Source organism: Chlorocebus sabaeus, chromosome 20 (assembly GCF_047675955.1).
Source record: "Chlorocebus sabaeus isolate Y175 chromosome 20, mChlSab1.0.hap1, whole genome shotgun sequence".
NCBI classification, from domain to species: domain Eukaryota; kingdom Metazoa; phylum Chordata; class Mammalia; order Primates; family Cercopithecidae; genus Chlorocebus; species Chlorocebus sabaeus.
In genome coordinates this window covers 37263779-37286156 of record NC_132923.1, presented here as the reverse complement: position 1 = coordinate 37286156, position 22378 = coordinate 37263779, and the positions used below count along the sequence as shown (strand labels likewise).

The window sequence follows — 22378 nt, the reverse complement described above, 5'->3', positions numbered from 1 at the left end:
TCATAAATTCAAAATAGCTAGAAGAGAACAATTTAAATGTTCCCAGCATAAAGAAAAAATAAATATATAAGATGATGAACACCCTAATTACCCTGATTTGATCTTTACATGTTATATGAATGTATCAAATTATCAACTATATCCTGGAAAGATGTACATCTATCATGTATCAATAAAAAATCTAAAATAAATAATTAAATAAATAAAATATGTACATAAAGAAATGCTCTAATGTACTGGAACTGAATTCAAAACATAGTTGTTTTTAATGTGTTAATATACATTGTAACACACTTTTAGATAAATCTATTAACAAATAAGACTGGCCAACCGTTTTCACCACCTCTTTTGCCCCAAAAATACTACCTAAGAGGACAAGAAACACTTTTCAAGGGAAATGATATTGACTTCTACAGTGAAAAACTCATGTTTTGCTTTTAGCATGTTCGTGAATGTCAAAGGAAATGGCTATGAAATTAAAAGCTTTATTTGAAAGCTTCACATTCTAGTTAATTGACTTGTTCAGGTTCAGTACAGCGGCAGTTTAAGAAGAGTCTCTGCATAGATGTTCTAAACTCTACACTTTTATGTAGCTATGGATTTTTAAAATTCCCCAATACTAAATAATGCTGGGAATTATTTACTATAATGCTGTTTACACTTTAAATACATAGTGTATAAAATATTCTCAGAAGATAAAATGGAAACTTAATTTTCATAGAACTTTATCATATTTAAAAGGTCTCTAAATACTTTACAAATTTATGAGTTATTCTATAGTGACTGTCAGATTATTAGAACTATTAATGATGTACTTGGAAGAAGCTGAGACTCTGAGACTAATAAAATATTCTTGGAGTGCAATATTGCTCAGAATAACAGTATTTTCCTGTCATTTACTAAAGTTTTAATAAAAAATTCATATTATGCAGTCATTTTACCAGGGCAGAAAAACAGAACTAAAGACAAAAGCCACATGATTATCTCAATAGATGCAGAAAAGTCTTTCAATAAAATTTGACATTGCTTCATGTTAAAAACTCTCAATAAACTAGGTATTGAGGGAACATACATCAAAATAATAACAGCCATGTATGACAAACCCAAACATCATACTGAATGGGCAAAAGCTTGAAGCATTCCCCATTGAAAAACAGCACAAGACGAGGATGCCCTCTCTCACCACTCCTATTCAACCTAGTATTAAATTCTGGCCAGAGCAATCAGGCAAGAAAAAGAAATAAAGGGCATTCAAATAGGAAGAGAAGAAGTAAGACTATTGCTGACTAGTCACCAGAGGACATGATTCAATGTCTAGAAAACCCCATTGTCTCAGTCCAAAAGCTTCTTAAGCTGATAAGCAACTTCAGCAAAGTCTCAGGACACAAGACTATTGTGCAAAAATCACTAGCAATCCTGTACCCCAACAACAGTTAAGCTGAGAGCCAAATCACGAAAGAACTCCCATTCACAACTGCCACAGAAATAATGAAATATCTAGGAATACAGCTAATAAGGGAAGTGAAAGAGCTCTACAAGGAGAACTACAAACCACTGCTCAAATAAATCAGAGATGACACAAACAAATGGAAAAATATTCCATACTCATGGGAAAGCATCAATATCATGAAAATGGCCATACTGTGCAAAGCAATTTATAGATTCGATGCTATTCTCATTAAACTACCAATGACATTCTTCAGAGAACTAGAAATAATCTATTTCAAAATTCATATGAAACCAAAAAAGAGCCCAAAGAGCCAACGTAATCCTAAGCAAAAAGAACAAAGCTGGAGGCATCACGTTACCCAAGTTCAAACTATACTACAGGGTTACAGTAACAAAAACAGCATGCTACTGTTACAAGAACAGACACATAGATCAATGGAACAGAATAGGGCACCCAGAAATAAGACTGCACGCCTACAACTATCTGATCTTTGACAATCCTGACAAAAACAAGCAATAGGGAAAGGATTCCTTATTCAATAAACGATGCTGGGATAACTGGCTAGCCATATGCAGAAAATTGAAACTGGATCCCTTCCTTACACCACATACAAAAATCAACTCAAGATTAATTAAAGACTTATATGTAAAACCCAACACTATAAAAACCTTGGAAGACAGCTTAGGCACTACCATTCAGGACATAGGCACAGGCAAAGATTTCATGATGAAGACACCAAAAGCAATTGCAACAAAACCAAAAATTGAAAAATGGGATCTAATTAAACTAAAGAGCTTCTGCACATCAAAATAAACCTTCAACAGAGTAAATAGACAACCTACAGAATGGGAGAAAAATTTTGCAAATTATGCACCTAACAAAGGTCTCATATCTAACATTTGTAAGAAACTTAAACAAATTTACAAAAAAATCCAATCCTATTAAAAAGTGGGCAAAGGACATGAACAGACACTCCTCAAAAGAAGGCATACATGCAGCCAACTAGCATATGAAAAAAAGCTCAACATCACTGATCATTAGAGAAATGCAAATCAAAACGACAATGACATACTATCTCATACCAGTCAAAATGGCAATTATTAAAAAGTCAAAAAATATTAAGATGGTGGTGAGGTTGTGAGAAAAAGGAACATTTATACACTGTTGTGGGTTCAACCATTGTGGAAGACAGTGTGGTGATTCCTCAAAGACCTAAATTCAGAACTACCATTCAACCCACCAATCCCATTACTGGGTATATACCCAAAGGAATATAAATCATTCTATTATAAAGATACATGTACACATATATTCATTGCAGCACTATTCAGAATAGCAAAGACATAGAATCAACCTAAATGCCCATCAATTATAGACTGGATAAAGAAAATGTGGTACATATACACCATGGAATACTATGCAGCTATAAAAAGAATGAAATCATACCTTTTGCAGGGACATGGATGGAGCTAGAGGCCATTATCCTCAGCAAACTAACACAGGAACAAAAAACCAAACACCGCATGTTCTCATTCATAGCTGGGAGTTGAACATTGAGAACACATAGACATACAGAGGGGAAAGACACATACTAGGGCCTACCTGAGGACAGAGACTAGGAGGAGGAAGAGGATCAGTAAAAGTAACTAATGGATACTAGGTGTAATACCTGGGTGATGAAATAATCAGTACAACAAATCCCCATGACATGCGTTGCCTGTGTAACAAACCTGCACATCGTGCACATGTATCCCTGAACTTAAAATAAAAGTTTAGATAAAGTTTATAATATATATAAAGTTTATATATATGTATATATACACATATAGATGCTTTAAATGTATCATACTGCCACACCAGAAAGCGCTTATCCTAATTGGGTAAAGTGCTCAAAATTATTATAATTGATATATTTGAATTTGAAATAAATTACATAAAATACTATACGAATGATCATGCCTCTGTTATAAAAGCTGTATTGATATTTAATCATTTAAACAATTTGATTGTACATATCCAGAAGTCTTTCTCCCCTAGGGTATTTTATCAAGTTGCTAGGAAAGCAAATTTAGTTATGGCACTCCCTGCCAGCACTATTTATTTCATGTTGCTTCTTTTGCTGACACTGTTACATGTCCAGGGGACAATAAGCTTGGTGTCATCACTGTGTGCCTGCTTGTGTTGACTCCTTCACATCCTATAATAAATTCTCAATATACAAGTTTGGGATGCTTTCTGAGGGATCTGGCATTAAAGCTTTCTTTCTTGAGGTCTGAGAAATAAAAGAGAAACTCCACCATGGCTCCCTTTCACCTGGCTGACCTGGGAATTCCAGTGCCAACTCCTTCCAGAAAGGCATCATTCAATTCCTAGGTCTCCATGGAGCCTCCATAGCTGTTGCATGCCTCTTCATGGAAGGAAAGGCAAACTGGGGAACTATTTATGCTTCAGGATCCCTGATTTCCCTATATCACTTCAGGATACTCCAAGATGACAGCAATTCATCCCACCACACTGGTTTGATAGGTTTTAGGTAACTAACTGGATGGTGAGACAGACTAGACTTTGCTGACATCAAACACTGTCACAGCTTTCTCTCCAAACATATACTATACTTCTAGATTTCACTCTAATTTCATTTTTTTTTCCTTGGTTTTGAAGGCCTTCTCCCAAAACATACATTTTCTTAGCAGTCATCCTCTAGAGTCTGCTGTCATCTTGTTCTAAAACCATAATTCTATCTCGAATCTTCCTACATATATAGCTATGCTAACTCCTTTCCCCCTCTCTTCCTGAAAGTAAAAATAACAGACTCTAATTTCTGACTTTCAAGGATGTCATTTTCTTTTCTATCTTTAGGGCAGCATAAGCCTGTTCCAAAAACGGGGTAGTGAGAAGGGGTAGGGAGGTAAGCAGAACTCTCCGTTTGGGGATGAGTGTCCAAAAGGACTTGTGTGAGAAGAATTGCCACCCGCCACGTTGAGTGGAGGGAAGGCAAAACAAAACAAAAGGCCTTGCTTCAGCCAGATTCTCCAAAAGGACCTTCATATGAATACAAAGATCAGCTAATTTGTATGCAGGAATTTAAATATGAATCATTCAGTATTTGCTTCCCAGATTTTTTAATGCTTTGAGAGATGTTTAAAAATAACTTGTCTTCGTGATGTTATACATGAAAGTGGAAAAATGTATTTCATTTATGTGAAATGTATATGTTTATTTTTCTGAAGTTGCCCTTAAATTGAAAAATTTCTTCCTTAATATTCAATTTTCATTTACTTTTGAGTGATAAAACAAGCATTCTGTTTTAGGTTCTTTGGAGATTATTTCTCAGAGAAAATGAGAAAGACTATTTGGGTTTATCATAAATCTTCATGAAGTCTATGTGAACAGAAAAAAAAGTGCACTTTTTCTTCCTGGAAATACAATTTTACTACATATTGTTATCCAATTAATACATCTAATTTTATAGAAGAATTCGATCAGAATTTAATTCTAGCTCCTGGGATAGACTTAGCTTTAAGAGACTACACAATCAATATGCAGAATATTTTGTTAGGGCTTCCAAAAAACATTCATTGAAAATTTAAATATTGAGGATACTGTGATGAATACTATCATAATTTTTGTTGTTTTCTTTTACAAGAAAGACTTTTTGGATTGTGAGTTCCCCCTATGATGACTGTTCCATGGCCAGGTTCCTTATAGTACTAAGAAATATATTTCTTCTCAAAACCTCCCCTGAAGTAGTCATTATAATATCTCCTCCCAACACCTGTCCATAACAACAACAACAAATTGTGTTCTTTTCAGGGTTGGGTGCGGGACAAAACAGAGATTGTGAAAAGAGACTTGCTGTAAACTGTTTTCTGTTTACAAATGCAACAGCAACAAATAATTTTCTTATCAGAACCTAAATTCTGACACCATACTGCAGTACAACAGTGTGCCATTCAAAAGGGGGAAATAAGCTGGGCATTTGGAAATGCACTAGGAAGCAGATCCCCATACCCTGAGGAGACCTAGCTTTATGCCAAATTGAATTATTTTGAAAACTCGTGAATGACATTAGCTGAGGTTAAGTGACAGAAGTGAGTGTGAGAAAATTAATGTCCTGTTTAATGACAGGAATGGTTGGGTGATGTCAGAATATTGACAAGAAACCTCTATACACATTACGTGGTCTAGCCAAATAAGCGTTGCACTTCTTTTACATATGAGTTTTGAACATATTCAAACAACTAAAATAAAACTCTTGACCCGGAGCGATGGCTCACGCCTGTAATCCCAGCACTTTGGGAGGCAGAGGCAGGTGGATCACTTGAGGTCAGGAGTTCGCGACCAACCTGGACAACAAGGTGAAACTCTGTCTCTACTAAAAATACAAAACTTAGCCAGCCTTGGTGGTGCATGCCTGTATTCCCAGCTACTTGAGAGGCTGAGGCAGGAGAATGGCTTGAACCTGGGAGGCACAGGTTGCAGTGAGCCAAGATCGTGCCACTGCACTCCAGCCTGGCCTACAGAGCAAGACTCAGTCTCAAAAAAAAAAAAAAAACAACTGAAATCTCAAGGTCTCAAGGTCATTTGAGATAATGACTGTTGTACTGTATGACAAAAGACACTTTTCTATACAGATAAATTCTTATGTAATTCAACACTCATGGACAAGACGTGAATCATTACAAATATAATTATAAAGAGAAAACAAAATTATTCACAGAATTTTTATTGAGGAAGTGAAGGTGAAATTAATCTCTTTTAGCTGAATACAATACATTTCAGGAATAAGTGGTTAATTTTCTGGAGATGATGAATTTGAGGTAGCAGTTATATTATTCTGTGTAAGTGTTGTATTATGTTGTATCTGTCTACACAGAGTATAGAACCTATTGAATTTCCATGTCTAACTTGAAGTGCTAATGTAGGACTGTATTTTTCAAAAAGTATAAATGGTTAACTCAGCATCCAATGGTTTGAAATGAATTCTTTTTGATTGTTTCTATAATGATTGATCTTTTTTTTTTTTTTTTTTTTTTTTTTTTTTTTTTTTTTTGAGACGGAGTCTTGCTCTGTAGCCCGGGCTGGACTGCAGTGGCCGGATCTCAGCTCACTGCAAGCTCCGCCTCCCGGGTTTACGCCATTCTCCTGCCTCAGCCTCCGGAGTAGCTGGGACTACAGGCGCCCGCCACCTCGCCCGGCTAGTTTTTTGTATTTTTAGTAGAGACGGGGTTTCACCGTGTTAGCCAGGATGGTCTCGATCTCCTGACCTCGTGATCCGCCTGTCTCGGCCTCCCAAAGTGCTGGGATTACAGGCTTGAGCCACCGCGCCCGGCCTTATAATGATTGATCTTAAAAGAGTTTATTATGCCACATGATTTTCACACATATGGTTATAAGTAGAGTTCTACTGTGATAATTATTCTTTACATTTTTTATACAAAGTATGATTATTTATAATTAAACATGTACCATATTCCCTACAAAAGTAATTATAGTCATTTAAGTATTCAAAGCAGAAGGCCACAGGCTTACTGTCATTAGTTTTTTTTTTTTTTTTAACTATAATTTTGAACACTTCATAAATGTTAAGCTAGTAATGACAACTGAGAGGTTTTCCCTGGAAAACTTGTTTCAGTCCTAATCAGGGTTATAATATTTACAGTGACATGATTATTTGTATTTAAGAGACTGTTAGTATCTCATTTAAGAGACTGTTAGTATCTCACTAATCGTACTTTCCTCAGCTCCACACATTTATAGCAAACCAATATCTAATTTCACAACAATCTTTTAGCCACAATTATCTCAAATATTTGAAAAAATTTTTCATGAATACAATGGATCATTTTAAATCTTGCTTCTGTTGTACAGGATAATTGACAACCCAAATGCCTAAAGTAGTTAGCAAATGTGAGTCCCACAGTAAAAGCCAAACATGCAAATCTCACTGTGCTAGACAGTGAAGGTGAAAGGTAAATAAGAAATGGTTCTTCCTTCACAAGGCCCTAGTCTAGTGAGAGACAGCCAAATGAACAATTTCATAAAGCTATGCTAGAGGGAAGGAAAAGATGCTAAGGGAGCCACATAGATGGAGGTGTAATTCAATTTAGGGTACAGTAAGAGGTTTCAAAGAAAACTTACTGAAGAAAATCACGCCTAAATCACATTGAGTTCCTTCATTGATCTCACGGGTCCTAAAATCCTACAGCAAAGTGCCCTGTTCCTTATCTTAAGAGAGTCCTCTTGATACTACTGTATGATTCTCTGTCCATTGTAAACACCTTGTCTAAATGTCTATACCTAGGAAATATTATCCTGCTGACCTAGATTCTCTTGTAATCTGCATTCTCTGATAAGACAGCCACTAGCTACCTGTGGCCACTTCATTTTATATTTAAGTTTATTTAATTTTTAAATAATTAATACAATGGAATAAGATTAAAAATTCAGCTACTCATTTGCGGTAGCTATATTTCAAGTGATCAATACCCACATATGGGTAGTGGCTACTGTATTGGACAGTGCAAAGGACATCGTCGCAGAAATATTTATGGGACAGCTATGCTGTAGACAGCACCTTTCTACATTCACACACTTTCCACGGATTGATCCTTCTGCTCAATCCCAAATTGATTTATGGACCTAATCTGCTGGTAAAATCTTCCAGTACATAAGAGTCCAGAAGACCCTACCAAATCTCATTAGAGTGGCCTGATTACTTAATTCTCACTGCTTGATCAAATTCTCAGAAGAAATTACTGTGTCTCTAAAACTTTTAAGAAAATTTACATCCTTACTTTGTTGAATTGATATGTTAAAAAGTGACATGTAATTCCTTTATACCTGTTGGCTTAATAGGTATTCCAACATGCCTTTTCCTGAATACCCTTCTATCTTTGCAGATTATGGTAGGAGAAGGAATTCTCTACTGTTGCCTCTCCAAAAGAAGAAATGGGGTTGGACTGGAGCCCAATATTAATGCCGGAGGCTGCAACTTCAACTCCTTCCTCAGACGAGCCGTCAGATTCGTTGGTGGGTGTGGGGAACCACAAAGAAAAGAAATGTTTTCTTTTTCAAATAGAAATGTCATATTTAATTATAGATATTAAGTCTCTTACACTAAAATTTAGATGTATAATTTCAGTACATGATGAGTTTTACATTGTACAAGAAACTGTTAAAACACCAAAATTTGGGCTTTGTATCTGAAATGTGTTATTTACATTTGTTGCCCTTGTTTTGAGAGCTAATATGCCATGCATTTCAACTTATTTGTGCCTTAGCTCTGGTTGAAGCATGAATTTATTTTAAAATGGTTTCAGTGGATCTGTGTTCAGTTTTTTAAAATGGAGAACAAACGTCAGCAGGCCAGAATGAGCAGACAACTCTTCAGAAATTACTTCAGTCACACGAATGATTCCATTTCAATTTTCCTGGAGTGTTTTCATCCAGAAGTTACTACACTTTGAAATGTCACCATTGAGTACTGCATCATGGCCATTTTTCCTTGGTTGTAGCCCCTAATGTTACCTTTCATCTTTCATGAGACCTATAGAAAATCTATAGACCTGGCTATCATCATCTGAATCAAACCAGTTTTTAAACCTTTGTCTCTTCTGCATAGCATCGGCCATCTTAATGTTGTTCCAGTCATAGGTCTTTTATTTTTTTTAATATAGTTGAATAGTCACCCACAATACATCACACCCACCTGAATGTTTTCTATTCATTCCCGGTAAGTCGGCATAAAATTATTTTTACCTATAACATGTAAGCTCAAAATAATTGATGGCTTTGCTTAATCCCTAGTAGATAATTATACACAAATTTCTTTCCCACAAGAGGAAAAATCAGGTCTAACTCATGCCCCAGACTCTGCTCCACTAAGCATTTTCTTCCCATCACATTGAGAAGATAAGAAAACAATAGACAGCTTAACAGCATCGCAAACTCAGGCAAGGAAATAAAACTCCAGGACATGTAGCTGAACGCAGAGAAAATATTCCCTAATGTAACAAAATATTGTGGACAAAGGGCCACATACCCTCTCTCGACTGGAAGGATGATCCATTCCACCCTAGAGAACAATGTTCCAGAGCCTGCGTCAGCAATAGGTCTAGAAAGTCCATTATCCGAAGGAAAAAGTAAGTCTTTGCATGCTTCTAGGAATTAGAATGTGGAAACAAAGTTTCTGTGTCATGAATCCCAGGTGTGTGGGTGGAGAAGCAATTGGAGGAGTGGTGGTTAGGTGACAGTAAGCAGTGAAGAAAAATGCAAAACAGGGTAATGTGCAAGCCAGCACTCTTGGTCTGGAGGCGGTGACTGAAGAATTACCCTGGTCCTCTCATAATGATTTCTATGAGTAACTCATGAATCAGAATGCAAGCTGTCAAGTCAGAATGAATCTAGGGTGACAAGAAAACCTAGAGTGAGCAGGTTCCAGATCATGTGCCTGTGAGCAGAGAGTTGGACTCCCAAAGATAAGGCCAAGCAAGCAATTTCAAGAAGATATGGAGTTTGCATGTACAAGTGCAAGGATTTTTTATTTTATAGTTTAAGACTGGTCCTAGGAGAGAGAGAAAAAAGAATTTGGACCAAGAGATGTAAGAACAGCATGTCCAAACTCCAAACACACAGGTAGGCTCCCCACATTAGTGTACCTAGGATACGACTGTCATTTCCATGTCAGGGCCTGACGTCATCTCTGCTTTAATTAGCATTCCTAGTATGATCACAGCTTGAAGAGAATTAGAATGGATTCTGCAGAGTGTGACGACTGTGGCTAGTGTTAGAGACCATCAGGGAGAAATAACCCTGGCAACTTAAAAATGCTAAGCAAATTAAAACTACTTTAAATTTTGCTTCATTCCACACATGTCATCCCTCTCAAATCATACCTTAGCATGCTCCAAGTGTCTGACAAGTGACTTACAGTTAATGTTAAGAATTGGTCCTTTATAACCAAATTAACAAAAGTGCCTAAAGTTACTACTTTGGAGATACACATTGCCTTTACTTTGGCCGTAAATATCTGTTTAGAAGTTTAGGAATTTTCTATACTGTCTTCTTGAAATTAACTTAGAGAAAATGAGCACAATAAATTTTAAGATCTTAATTCATTAATGTTTAATGAATACGTTTGATGCTGACACAACCACCAACTTGGTAACAATTTCTTTCATTTTGCTTATAGGTGTTCATGTATTTGGACTATGCTCTACAGCTCTTATTACAGATATCATACAGCTGTCCACAGGATATCAAGCACCTTACTTTCTGACTGTGTGCAAACCAAACTATACCTCTCTGAATGTATCTTGCAAAGAAAATTCCTACATTGTGGAAGATATTTGCTCAGGATCTGACCTCACAGTTATCAACAGTGGCAGGTTAGAAATAGGTCTAAAAACACTCTGCATCATTGTTTTCATTATTCAAATGTTGTTTGGAGTATCACTTTAAGCATGGCTTTTTCAGTCGTAATGGTTTTTTTTTTTAAATTTTTATTTTCAATTCAATGATCTCTTCAATGACTAAACCGTAGAAACCTATTGGGGGCTTATTCCAAATTCTTCCCTATGTCTCCAAATTTCAGCCCACCTTCTTGCTACCAGTCCCTATATCACCAAACTCCACCATGTTTTGTGATCGATCCTATACTCATTATGGTTTTAGGTTACTATAAATGGTTTATTTCAGAATATTTATAGTCAGTCATGGCTGACAGTCAATATAACTCTAGGACTGGTTTAAATGGAAGACTAAACATATATGAAAGTTGTATCTCCATTACATGTTATATTAAAAAAATGTGAATTGTCCTTTTTGTAAAGTTTGAGAAGGGGTAACATCTAGGATTGCATATGATTTCTTTCAATCAGGTCTAACTCATGCCCCAGACTCTGTGCCACTAAGTTCATTCATTCTTTGAATGAACCTAGGTGTGCATAGCTTCTGGCCTTACATGTCAGAATATAAAGGAAACTCAAGAAATTACCAATGCATAAATTTTTAATAAATAAAGCAAAAATAAACTTATATGGCCGGGCACGGTGGCTCAAGCCTCTAATCCCAGCACTTTGGGAGGCCGAGATGGGCGGATCATGAGGTCAGGAGATCGAGACCATCCTGGCTAACACGGTGAAACTCTGTCTCTACTAAAAACACAAAAAATGAGCCGGGCGTGGTGGCGGGCGCCTGTAGTCCCAGCTACTCGGGAGGCTGAGGCAGGAGAATGGCGTGAACCCGGGAGGTGGAGCTTGCAGTGAGCTGAGATCCGGCCACTGCACTCTAGCCTGGGCGACAGAGGGAGACTCCGTCTCAAAATAAATAAACAAACAAATAAATAAATAAATAATAAAATAAAATAAACTTATATGACAAGAGATAGTAGTTTAGAGGCTCAAAAGAAATAAATTGCAGAGGGATAAGGGCCAATCAATTATTGTAAGAATTGAATTTTCCCTTCAATACGTTCCCAAATATTGACTAAGGAGTCAAAAATAAGTTAATAGGACAACTGAATAATTAAAGCCTGATGTTATGTGATTATACACATTAAGGTTCTCATATATCATTCAATAATTTTGGACCTACAGCCAAGACCTATGTCCTCTATTTTTTTCTCAGTCCTATTGTATTAACTTATCTCTATTGAATAGGGATCTTCTTTATCATGGTACCAAATAATTAGGAAGGCACTAATTTAAGTGAATTTTATTTTTTCTAATTTTTTAATTCATTGAAACAAGTCTCTATTCTTCTTTCGCCTGCCCTTTTCAGTGTCTCTTCACCATCCTTGCCTGCTCTTTAAACTGTTTAAACAAGATGATTTATGATTCTTGAGATGAAATTACTGTAAAGTGTACTACATTTTTTTAATTTTGTAGAGAAACGTTTTGTTAAAATTAGACTTTTCTTATGCTTTCTAGAGTATTAATAATATACATTTAGATCCAATGCCATGAGAAAATAACTTCATTTTAAAAAAATTCTATGTAAATAAAACAATGTATTTAGGAGCATAGAAAAAATTTACAGCTAGGTTTTGTGAGCTGTTACTTTGAACTGGTATAACTCTTACACCAAAGAACAATGATGTTTTCCAATCCATTTCTACTTTCAACCATTGTTCTAGTGATGTAATGAAGTGGCCCCTTGCCAAGCTAGCAGTTCTTTATACTGGAAAGTACATCACTATTATTTGTTAATATTAATGGTGACTAGCAGTATTTACTTTATCACTAAGGTCTTTCACCAGAAAGCTGAACAGAAAGTAAAATTATTGCTTATTGCCTTGTGATTTTAAGTTGAACGTTCTAACCACTCAGTGTCTTTGGGATTATTGCTAACAGTGTATCTGAACTACAAGGCATAATTTGACTATCTTCTTTGGCAGAAAGTCCTTCCCTTCTCAACATGCAACCCTTGCTGCCTTTGCAGCTGTGTATGTTTCGGTAAGTAACTGGTTCTTTTTGTTGAGTTGTGTTCTGCAGAAAATCTGAGAAATGAATGTTGTCTCCAGGTGACTAATTATACCCATGTAATAACAGAATGGTCAATTTAGTACTGCAGCCTTAAAATACAATGGCATCCAAAGCAGAAATCAAATGCTACTATAAAAAATAGTACAGTAAAGGAATTTTTCTACACAGTTATAATAATATTTATTTATTCTGGTATCCCTTTAATATTATACTTCATGGAAGGATATTGTGAATTATAGGAATGTTACAAAACTTGAAAGAATCACAATAAGTACCCACAAAGACATACAACGTGCACACACACACACACACACACAAGCACACACATATGCTACTTTAGTATTTCTGTAGCAATAAGTTTTAGGTCAGTGTAAATTTGGAAATGTTGTACAATGAATAGTCATTTTATCTAATTTAAACAATAGTCCGTGAAGTCTTTCCTGAGAAAAATGAACGAAATTATATGACAAGTAACATGGAGACTAAACAGTTAAATGGCTAACTCTACTGGTTTGGTATTTTTCCAACTTTCATGTAATTAAATGAGAGATCTGTTATTTATTTGGTAAATTTCATCATGCATATCTCTTCTTGGTAGGTACAGAACATAGCCATAGGAAGGGGGAATGAAACAGTAAAACTGAAGTCAGTTGTATCAGACTTTTAACTTTTTATTTGATTATAATTTACTAACAAAATGGCCTTTCTAACATACTTAACCCACTTCTTCCATTTTTAAGATGTACTTCAATTCCACATTAACGGATTCCTCTAAGCTTCTGAAACCTCTCTTGGTCTTCACATTTATCATCTGTGGAATAATCTGCGGGCTAACACGGATAACTCAGTATAAGAACCATCCAGTTGATGTCTATTGTGGCTTTTTAATAGGAGGAGGAATTGCACTGTACTTGGTAAATAATTTACTATTATCTTATAAACCAAAGTTTAAAATGGAAAACATGCAGAGAATATTTTGCACTATAATAACTTCCTTGCAATATATTTTAAATTTACAAGGAAATGGCCACATCTCCATTCTATGCCAAAACACATATCCCACTTTCAACAAAATCATTTATTGAACTCTTACATGAGCCAAAAATTGTAATTTTAAAAAGATTTTTGAATTTTGTCTTTATGCCAACCAAACAGGAGGTGGGCAGGGACTACTATTGATAGTATAATTATAATGTTACAGATGAGGAAAGTGATTATTGCCAAAAGTAAGGTTAGTGGAAACAAAAATTTAGTTAAAGGTTATATAACTTTCCCAACACCACAAATTTAGCACCTGAATGTTACTGTGATACAATTAGTATTGACTTCTTTAACACCACTCTTTTTTCAAGAGTGGTCTTCCTCTAAGGGAAATATCCTCAGCATAAGGAAAGTGAGATTGTCCATTTCATTTTGTCATGCATGTATGCATTCATGCATTTTACATTTATTCAATATCTAATCTGTGCCAGGGATTGTATTGAATATGAAAACACTGAGAAATAAGATGTATTCTTTAGAAGTTTACAATGTAAAGATTAACATAAATATAAATGGTTACAACATGTTCAATGACATAACAGGATATGAACAAAGTATTTTGGGAATAGCAAACTGCCTGAGGACGTTAGAAAACACGTCACAAAAGTGATGTGTGTGTGTGTTGCTGTTGTTGTTGTTTTTAATGAGAGTTCCATGGGGTAAAGAAAGGAGGGAGGGCATTCAAGAAGAAGAAACTACATATGCAAAGAGACAGGCATCTGAAAAAGCAAGTGGAAGTGGAAGGTGGGGGAACAGGAGGAAGGAGACATAATGGCCAGGTTTCCAGCATTGAACACTGGATCGATGATGACTTCATTAGCAGACCAGGTAAATGACAGATGAAGCAGATTTGTAGGGGTAAAGGGAGTTGAGGGGATCAATTGAATCAATAACCAGTTGAGTAGTTGCTTCTGGAGTTCAAAAAAGCAATTAGTACTGGAGAAGGATATTATTTAATGGAAGTACCATTGTAGTTACTACGGGTATATAAAATTGCCAGGTCATAAAAATAAAAGGGAGCCAGGGAATACCAATAAACAAGTGACAAGCAGAAGAAAAGGCAATAATGAAAGAAACTGAGAAGAGCTGACAGAAATAAAAATAAATTATCTGTAGCTACAGTTCTCAATCATGTGGTCTTAGTGCCATTGGAAAGGTATTACAAGAAAATGATTACCAAAATACAGGTAAAGGACTGAAGTGTGCTATAAGTTTATACGTTTTTTTTTTTATTTTCATAACTAGCATAGTCAAGATTGTCACTTTAAAAGTTATTCTTACTCACATGCATTCTTCAGTGCAGGAGAAAGGGATCAAATTAAAGTTAGTGTGCCAGAAATTGTGCATAAGCCTGGGTTGCCTATAGGAGTGTTGGCAATGTGCATTGCAGAAGAAATAAAGAAGACTGGAAATGCCACTCTCTAGTTTATGTATCGCTTTTTGCATGTGTGTCATTTCATGATGTCCTGGAATTAGTGTGGGATTTATAGCCCAAAGGATTTGATTATGAATCCAGATTTTCCTCCACTTAGCCAAGTCACACAGCTTCTCAGAAGTCTGTTTCTTCACCTACAAAATAAAGATACTAACTCTCTGTCCCATGTCATAACAAGAATTAAACAACTACAGTCATATGTCACATAATGATATTTTGGTCAACCATGGACCACATATATAATACCATGATGATCCCATAAGATTATAGTACTGAATTTTCTCTATATGTTTTCTATGTTTAGATATGCGAGTGCTTACCATTGTGTTACAGTTCCGTAGAGTATTCAGTATAGTAACATGCTGTAGGATCTTGCAGCCTAGGAGCAATAGGCTATACCATAGACCCTAGGTGTGTGGTAAGCTATACCATCTAGATTTGTGTAGGTGAACTTTATGATGTTCACACAATGACAAAATCACCTGTCAATGCATTTCTTATAATGTATCCCTGTCATTAAGCGACACATGGCTGTACTTGTATGGAGAGCTTATAGTTTAGTGGAGGATTTTCCCCAACTTACAAATTTAAGTACAATTATTAATAGAATTCATGTAAGGACTGCTCATTCTGGTGAGAGCATAGAAAGATACTTAGAAGAAGGAATTAAACTACTCGAAGAGGCAGGGGCTTGACTTTATTTCATTTCTGTCTGCACTCTTGCCCTAAAATTGGGAACATTTCAGTTCTAAGCCAATGTTTTGTTCATTGTTAAGCATTCTATAAAATGTTAAATCAATTTTTTTTTTGTTTTGACTTGAAAAGTAGACAGCGGTTACCTCCTTTTGAAATTAGCATGCAAATAGGTGTCTGCTGCTTGATTTTATCTGTAAACCAAGTATCTCAAAAACTGAAAGTCCAGCAGGGATTAGATCTTCTATGTGCCAAAAGGGTAATGATTTTGAGGCTAAACTTTAGGCTTTTTCCAAATTTTGCTTCCCAGATCTAAAAAAAAAAAAGATACACTGTGTATGAAGAAAAAATTAAATAAAATCTGGCTCAAATTTAGTGCAATGGTACTAAATTGATCAAAGAGTATTTCCCAATTTATGACCAAGTTTAAATCAGGAAAGAATCTAGGTGCCCCAGTCTGGTGATAGTTTTTGCCCTCTCTTCCAAGAGCACCCTGTACAATGCCGAACACACAAGGCTGTGCTCAGTGTGGGTAGCAATAATACATGTCTCTGACCTTATTTCAAAACCAGATATCATGTTTTATGAATGATATATTGTTCTATATTTTGTACACCTCTTCTACTTTCCATCATATGATTGAAAATGGAAGGTAAAATAAATCATTTAAGCCATTTGAGATGTCACTCAACAAGAAGTTCCTAAATCTGGAGAAATGAATCGCTTTGAAAAGCAGGGAAAAAAGTCCTTATTTCTCTCTTGTCTTCTTTTTCTTCTGAAAAAATACACAAGATAAGATTGACAAAAACATCCAATAGGATGGAGAAAAGAATGAGGTTCACATTGCTGAGCAATTCATGCAGTGATTTATAATATAACTATTTTCTTGCAAAAATATAGTTTTCATGTTTCATTATTTGTATTAGTCAATGGTGTGTAAGAAGCATATACCCATGTATGTACTTCAGTGGGTATTCTAAGGAAATCCTCGTGACAGTCTTCTAGTGCATGATATTTATTGCTTTTTCTCAAACACTAGGGCTTATATGCTGTGGGGAATTTCCTGCCCAGTGATGAGAGTATGTTTCAGCACAGAGACGCCCTCAGGTCTCTGACAGACCTCAATCAAGATCCCAACCGAGTTTTGTCTGCTAAAAATGGTAGCAGCAGTGATGGAATTGCTCATACGGAAGGCATCCTCAACCGAAACCACAGAGATGCCAGCTCGTTGACAAACCTCAAAAGAGCAAATGCTGATGTGGAAATCATTACTCCACGGAGCCCAATGGGGAAAGAGAACATGGTTACCTTCAGCAATACCTTGCCGCGAGCCAATACCCCATCTGTAGAAGACCCTGTCAGGAGAAATGCGAGCATTCATGCTTCTATGGATTCCGCTCGATCAAAGCAGCTCCTCACCCAGTGGAAGAATAAGAATGAAAGTCGAAAGTTGTCCTTGCAAGTTATAGAGCCTGAGCCTGGACAGTCACCACCCAGATCCATAGAAATGAGGTCAAGCTCAGAGCCTTCGAGGGTAGGGGTGAATGGAGACCACCACGGTCCTGGCAACCAGTACCTCAAGATCCAGCCTGGCGCTGTCCCCGGATGTAACAACAGCATGCCTGGAGGGCCAAGAGTGTCCATTCAGTCCCGTCCTGGGTCCTCACAATTGGTGCACATCCCTGAGGAGACTCAGGAAAACATAAGCACCTCCCCCAAAAGCAGCTCTGCTCGGGCCAAGTGGTTAAAAGCTGCTGAGAAGACTGTGGCCTGTAACAGAAGCAACAGCCAGCCCCGAATCATGCAAGTCATAGCCATGTCCAAGCAGCAGGGTGTCCTCCAAAGCAGCCCCAAGAACACTGAAGGCAGCACGGTCTCCTGCACTGGCTCCATCCGCTATAAAACCTTGACAGACCATGAGCCCAGTGGGATAGTGAGGGTTGAGGCTCACCCAGAGAACAACAGGCCCATCATACAGATCCCGTCCACCGAAGGTGAAGGCAGTGGCTCCTGGAAGTGGAAAGCCCCTGAAAAAGGCAGCCTTCGCCAAACTTACGAGCTCAACGATCTCAACAGGGACTCAGAAAGCTGTGAGTCTCTGAAAGACAGCTTTGGTTCTGGAGATCGCAAGAGAAGCAACATTGATAGCAATGAGCATCACCACCACGGAATTACCACCATCCGCGTCACCCCAGTAGAGGGCAGCGAAATTGGCTCAGAGACGCTGTCCATTTCTTCTTCCCGCGACTCCACCCTGCGGAGAAAGGGCAACATCATTCTAATCCCTGAAAGAAGCAACAGCCCTGAAAACACTAGAAATATCTTCTACAAAGGAACCTCCCCCACACGGGCTTATAAGGATTGAGTGATGTCCATTCCATCATTTGGGCTACTCCCAAACGACCATTTGTCGATTCTACCTGTGCTCTGTTCCAGCGAATTGGGAAGTCTCACCAAGCTAGATTGTCTACCATCAGCCCAGAACTCTGTAACTTTTCAGAACCGCTATACTCAAACTTGTAGATCTCACATCAAGGAGAGGGAAAAGCACAATGCAAGAACCTAACTAACGTGATGGTGTGAAGAGTTTTCTTAAGACGTGTCGTCAAACTTAAAAGGTTTTGCAGAAAGCAGTATCAAAAGAAAGTGGTTTTCTTCAAATGTATACTATTTTACTTCCTGAATGTGCCAACTTTGGGGATTTTTCTTTATAGTGAGCTGTGGGAACCCAGAACACACACGTTTTCCCTACAGCAGAGGCCATGCAGTATTATATATTCATTTTGCAGAATCTGCACCTACAGCTCAATACGGTTGGTGCTGATTATTATAGTACATATACCATGTAAACTCTCAAACTCTATTTAGCTGTGAAATAGTGGTGTGCAATTCCTTGTTAAAGAAATGCTACTTTATTAAGAAGATGCTGGCTGCTTTGTGTTAGAATAGGACACCCCGCAGCTTCTCTGTAGTGGCTCTGTCACAGTCAAAAAAAGAAAAGGTTTTTGTGCGTTTCTTCAAAATTCTGCTTTCTTCAACATCAAAAATTGTGTAGGAATATTTTCAGTGAAAGGGAATAACTAGTACTTTTCTGCATAGTTTTTCTGCTGCTTACTTTTGATTTAAGTATAGGTACTGCTAATGAATCTGTTTTCTTAGTGAGTAAATTTGCATAATTTTATACATATATTATTTTAGAGAATTTTTTGAAATTGTTGTGATCATATTTTGCTTTCTATGGCTTCTCCTTAACCTAATTTTTTGATGTTATAGATACGTTCTCCTACTTTAAAAGCAAAAATAACAATTGACATTCCTTGAGCAAAATATACTGCTGTGAATTTGCAAACAAGAAATCTGAGCCAAAACTTGACATTGTGGGTTACATTGCCAGAAATGTTGGTCAAGTTTGCCCTTAGATGTCTACAACTAGCTGGCATAGGTTGCCATCTTAACAAGTAATCTAAACGTCCCATTTGGTTCTACATTATTAACTTTTTTTTTTTTCTATATCCTGCTGACCAGTAAATTAGAGCCACACTGATTAAGTTCGACCCTTGTCTCTAAAACATTTTTGTTAATTGGACACCAAGAGGAAGAATCTTCTTTAAAAAGAAAATGCATATTGGTAAATCAAAGTAGCTCATGGTATAAATTAAGAGTGACTTCAAAATATCTGAATACGCGCAGTTTTAGTTTAATATGCAAACAACCATTTTTGCTACCTATCCTGAATCAAGCCTTGAGCCTAAATCAAAGGAAACCAATACCATTGATAATAAGAAGATAAAAACAAAATATTTTGGAGTGTTTTCCAACTTAAAGTATGAAGACATATTCAGTTCTTGGAACTTAGTATTAAACCTTTTTAACGCCATTTCATAAGAATTCTGATATATACTTGATGATTGCCAAGGGGATGAGAGGAAACCACAGAGACGGTTGATCTAATCTTAGCTCACTTTCCAATAATAGAAGGGGTTGTTTACAGATGAATAGTATCACATCATTATCAATTTCTACATGAAAAGGGCAGAGCTTTCTAGAAAAACCAACCTTCTAAGGCATTAGGAATTTAGCTGAAACCAGCAGAATTGAAAACTCTGGCAATAAAACATGGACTCGACCATATCCCTTCTGGCAATTTCCTTCTCAGAGAGGGGAGTGGGAATAAAATGTTGCCTTCCCCACTTCTCACCACCACCACCATCATGATGCTTCTACTGGCTTTTGCCGGTTTGTAGAGGGAAAGGTGGGTTGGTTTTAGTGCTCCGAAGAACAAAAACAAACAAACAAAAACCCCTGCTACAGCATTTCAGGTGCAGTATGATATTTCCTAATCTTTCCTATTTCTTAACAAAAGATTTTAAAGTACTTCTCTAGTCATTGAAGTTTTTTTTTTTCTTTACATAAATATTGATACATTCTTTTTCTACTCAAAGTGCCAAAGGCTACAGTTTTTAATGACTTAACAAATTGTACCACATTGTTAAGGACATGTAATGACAGACACTAGAACTCAGACCTCTGCATGTATATTTGATAACATGTCTTTTGTAAAAAAAAAAATTACAAAAAAATTTGTTTACATTCCACTGGTACCTTAATTTAAAATAAATCAGACTAACAGGTGGTATCTCTTCTTAGTGTTCTATTTATCTTATTTGCTAATGGGAGCACTTCTTCCTTTGTTAGGCTGTGCTTTACTGATAAAACCAAGTATTGAATAAAGAGAGTTAATTATCTTTTTAAAGTAAATAAAATTATGAAAATATATATAGTATATATAAAGTATTGTGTTTAATAAAATGTTATGCAATGTTTTCCAAACTGATAAAGTTTGTAAAGTGCTATAAATGTATTTTGTTAAGTACAGATAAAAGCTATTGTGTGAGTATATTGTGCTAAAATCATAGAAATAAAGATTAGATTTCTTCATCAAAATTGGAATATTTTTGTTTTTACTTCAGAGTCTGAATAGATGATAGCTTGGCTTATAAGAAAATAACTGAGGAAATAAGAATAAATCAGAATTGATTAAATTCATAATCAATGAATTTAATACATAAACATAAACATAATACATAATCAATATTTAGGAATGGGTTACAACTAAGAAAGAAAAGTTTCTCAATCTATGACATGTTTTCTTATTGTTTAGAATTTTATTTTATGCTTATTGAAGGAGGTTTTTTATACTTTAAACATATTTTTGCATATCAATGTTACAGTGTATAAAAAAGAAAATATGAAGGACTTGAATAAGAACAGTTGATGTACTTATTTTCCCAAACAGTAGCACCCTTTATGCCATCGTGGCCATTGGTGCTGCAGCTTTTCTTAAAAGAATGCTTCACCATTAATTCCATGATATTCTTCCGAGCCATTAAGACTCATTATATGAATTTTACTGCTGATGATTTGTACATCTAACTAGAAGGTATTAGCACAAGTTTTTAGACCATAACCAGAACTTAGGATTTACTCAAATGGTCCTAAGGAGTTTGTTGAGTGATATGTGAAGTTACAAATGTCCAGTAATGCCACCAAGTTCATGTAGCTGTCCAATTGCAACCAAGCTCATACATACCAGGCAACAACATCACAATCGCTACCTGACCAACAGCCAATGTAAGATACTGTTGATTGTAGGAAACATCCTGGTTTTAGAGAAGTTAACATGTGAAAAAAAAAATGTGTATCTTATATAATGGGTGAAATACAGTTTCTCTAGGTCTTTAAATTAAACTTCTCTAAGTCTTGATTTTTTCATTTCTAAAATGGGGACATTCAGTCATATTTCCCTTTCTAAAGGATGTCCTAAAGTTCTCAGTTTCTATGGATTATCATTATGTATTTTATCCAATGAGCAAAAACTGGTAAGAAAATAGGAAATAACTTAATGATCTAAAATAAGTAACTATTTAGTATTGCCATCTTTGACTACAAGGTTAATAGAAGCAAGCCAACTGAGGTTGCTGAAAGCCTACATCAACCATTTCACCACATAACATATCAAAACAGGTGGCCTGTATACGTATATCCCTGGTCCTAGTACCTTTCTCATGAGGCAACAGGTGAGTAGATTCTTGGTTATTATATACTTAGGAAGCTATCATTAAGGGCCCTGTTATTTCTGTCTTTTATAGGTCAAGTCTTTATGTCTATGGGTAATTTCATATTACAGGTCAAAGGGAATATGAACATGTATGCATGATTCAGAGAGTAATTTAATTAAAATAATATGAATAAAAAATAAAAATGAATTAAGAT

General features: G+C 36.2%; 1 protein-coding gene across 1 annotated transcript in view; it reads left to right on the top strand.

Moving 5' to 3' along the window:
- Positions 1–21049, top strand: part of PLPPR4 (phospholipid phosphatase related 4) — a 45803-nt gene extending 24754 nt beyond the window's left edge. The window contains exons 3-7 of the mRNA XM_007977848.3: positions 8353–8482; positions 10644–10839; positions 12849–12906; positions 13677–13850; positions 17145–21049. Coding sequence (XP_007976039.1) covers positions 8353–8482; positions 10644–10839; positions 12849–12906; positions 13677–13850; positions 17145–18470 — 1884 coding nt within the window. The 3' untranslated portion in view covers positions 18471–21049. The remainder of the gene's footprint in view (positions 1–8352; positions 8483–10643; positions 10840–12848; positions 12907–13676; positions 13851–17144) is intronic.
- The last annotated feature ends 1329 nt before the right edge of the window (positions 21050–22378 follow it).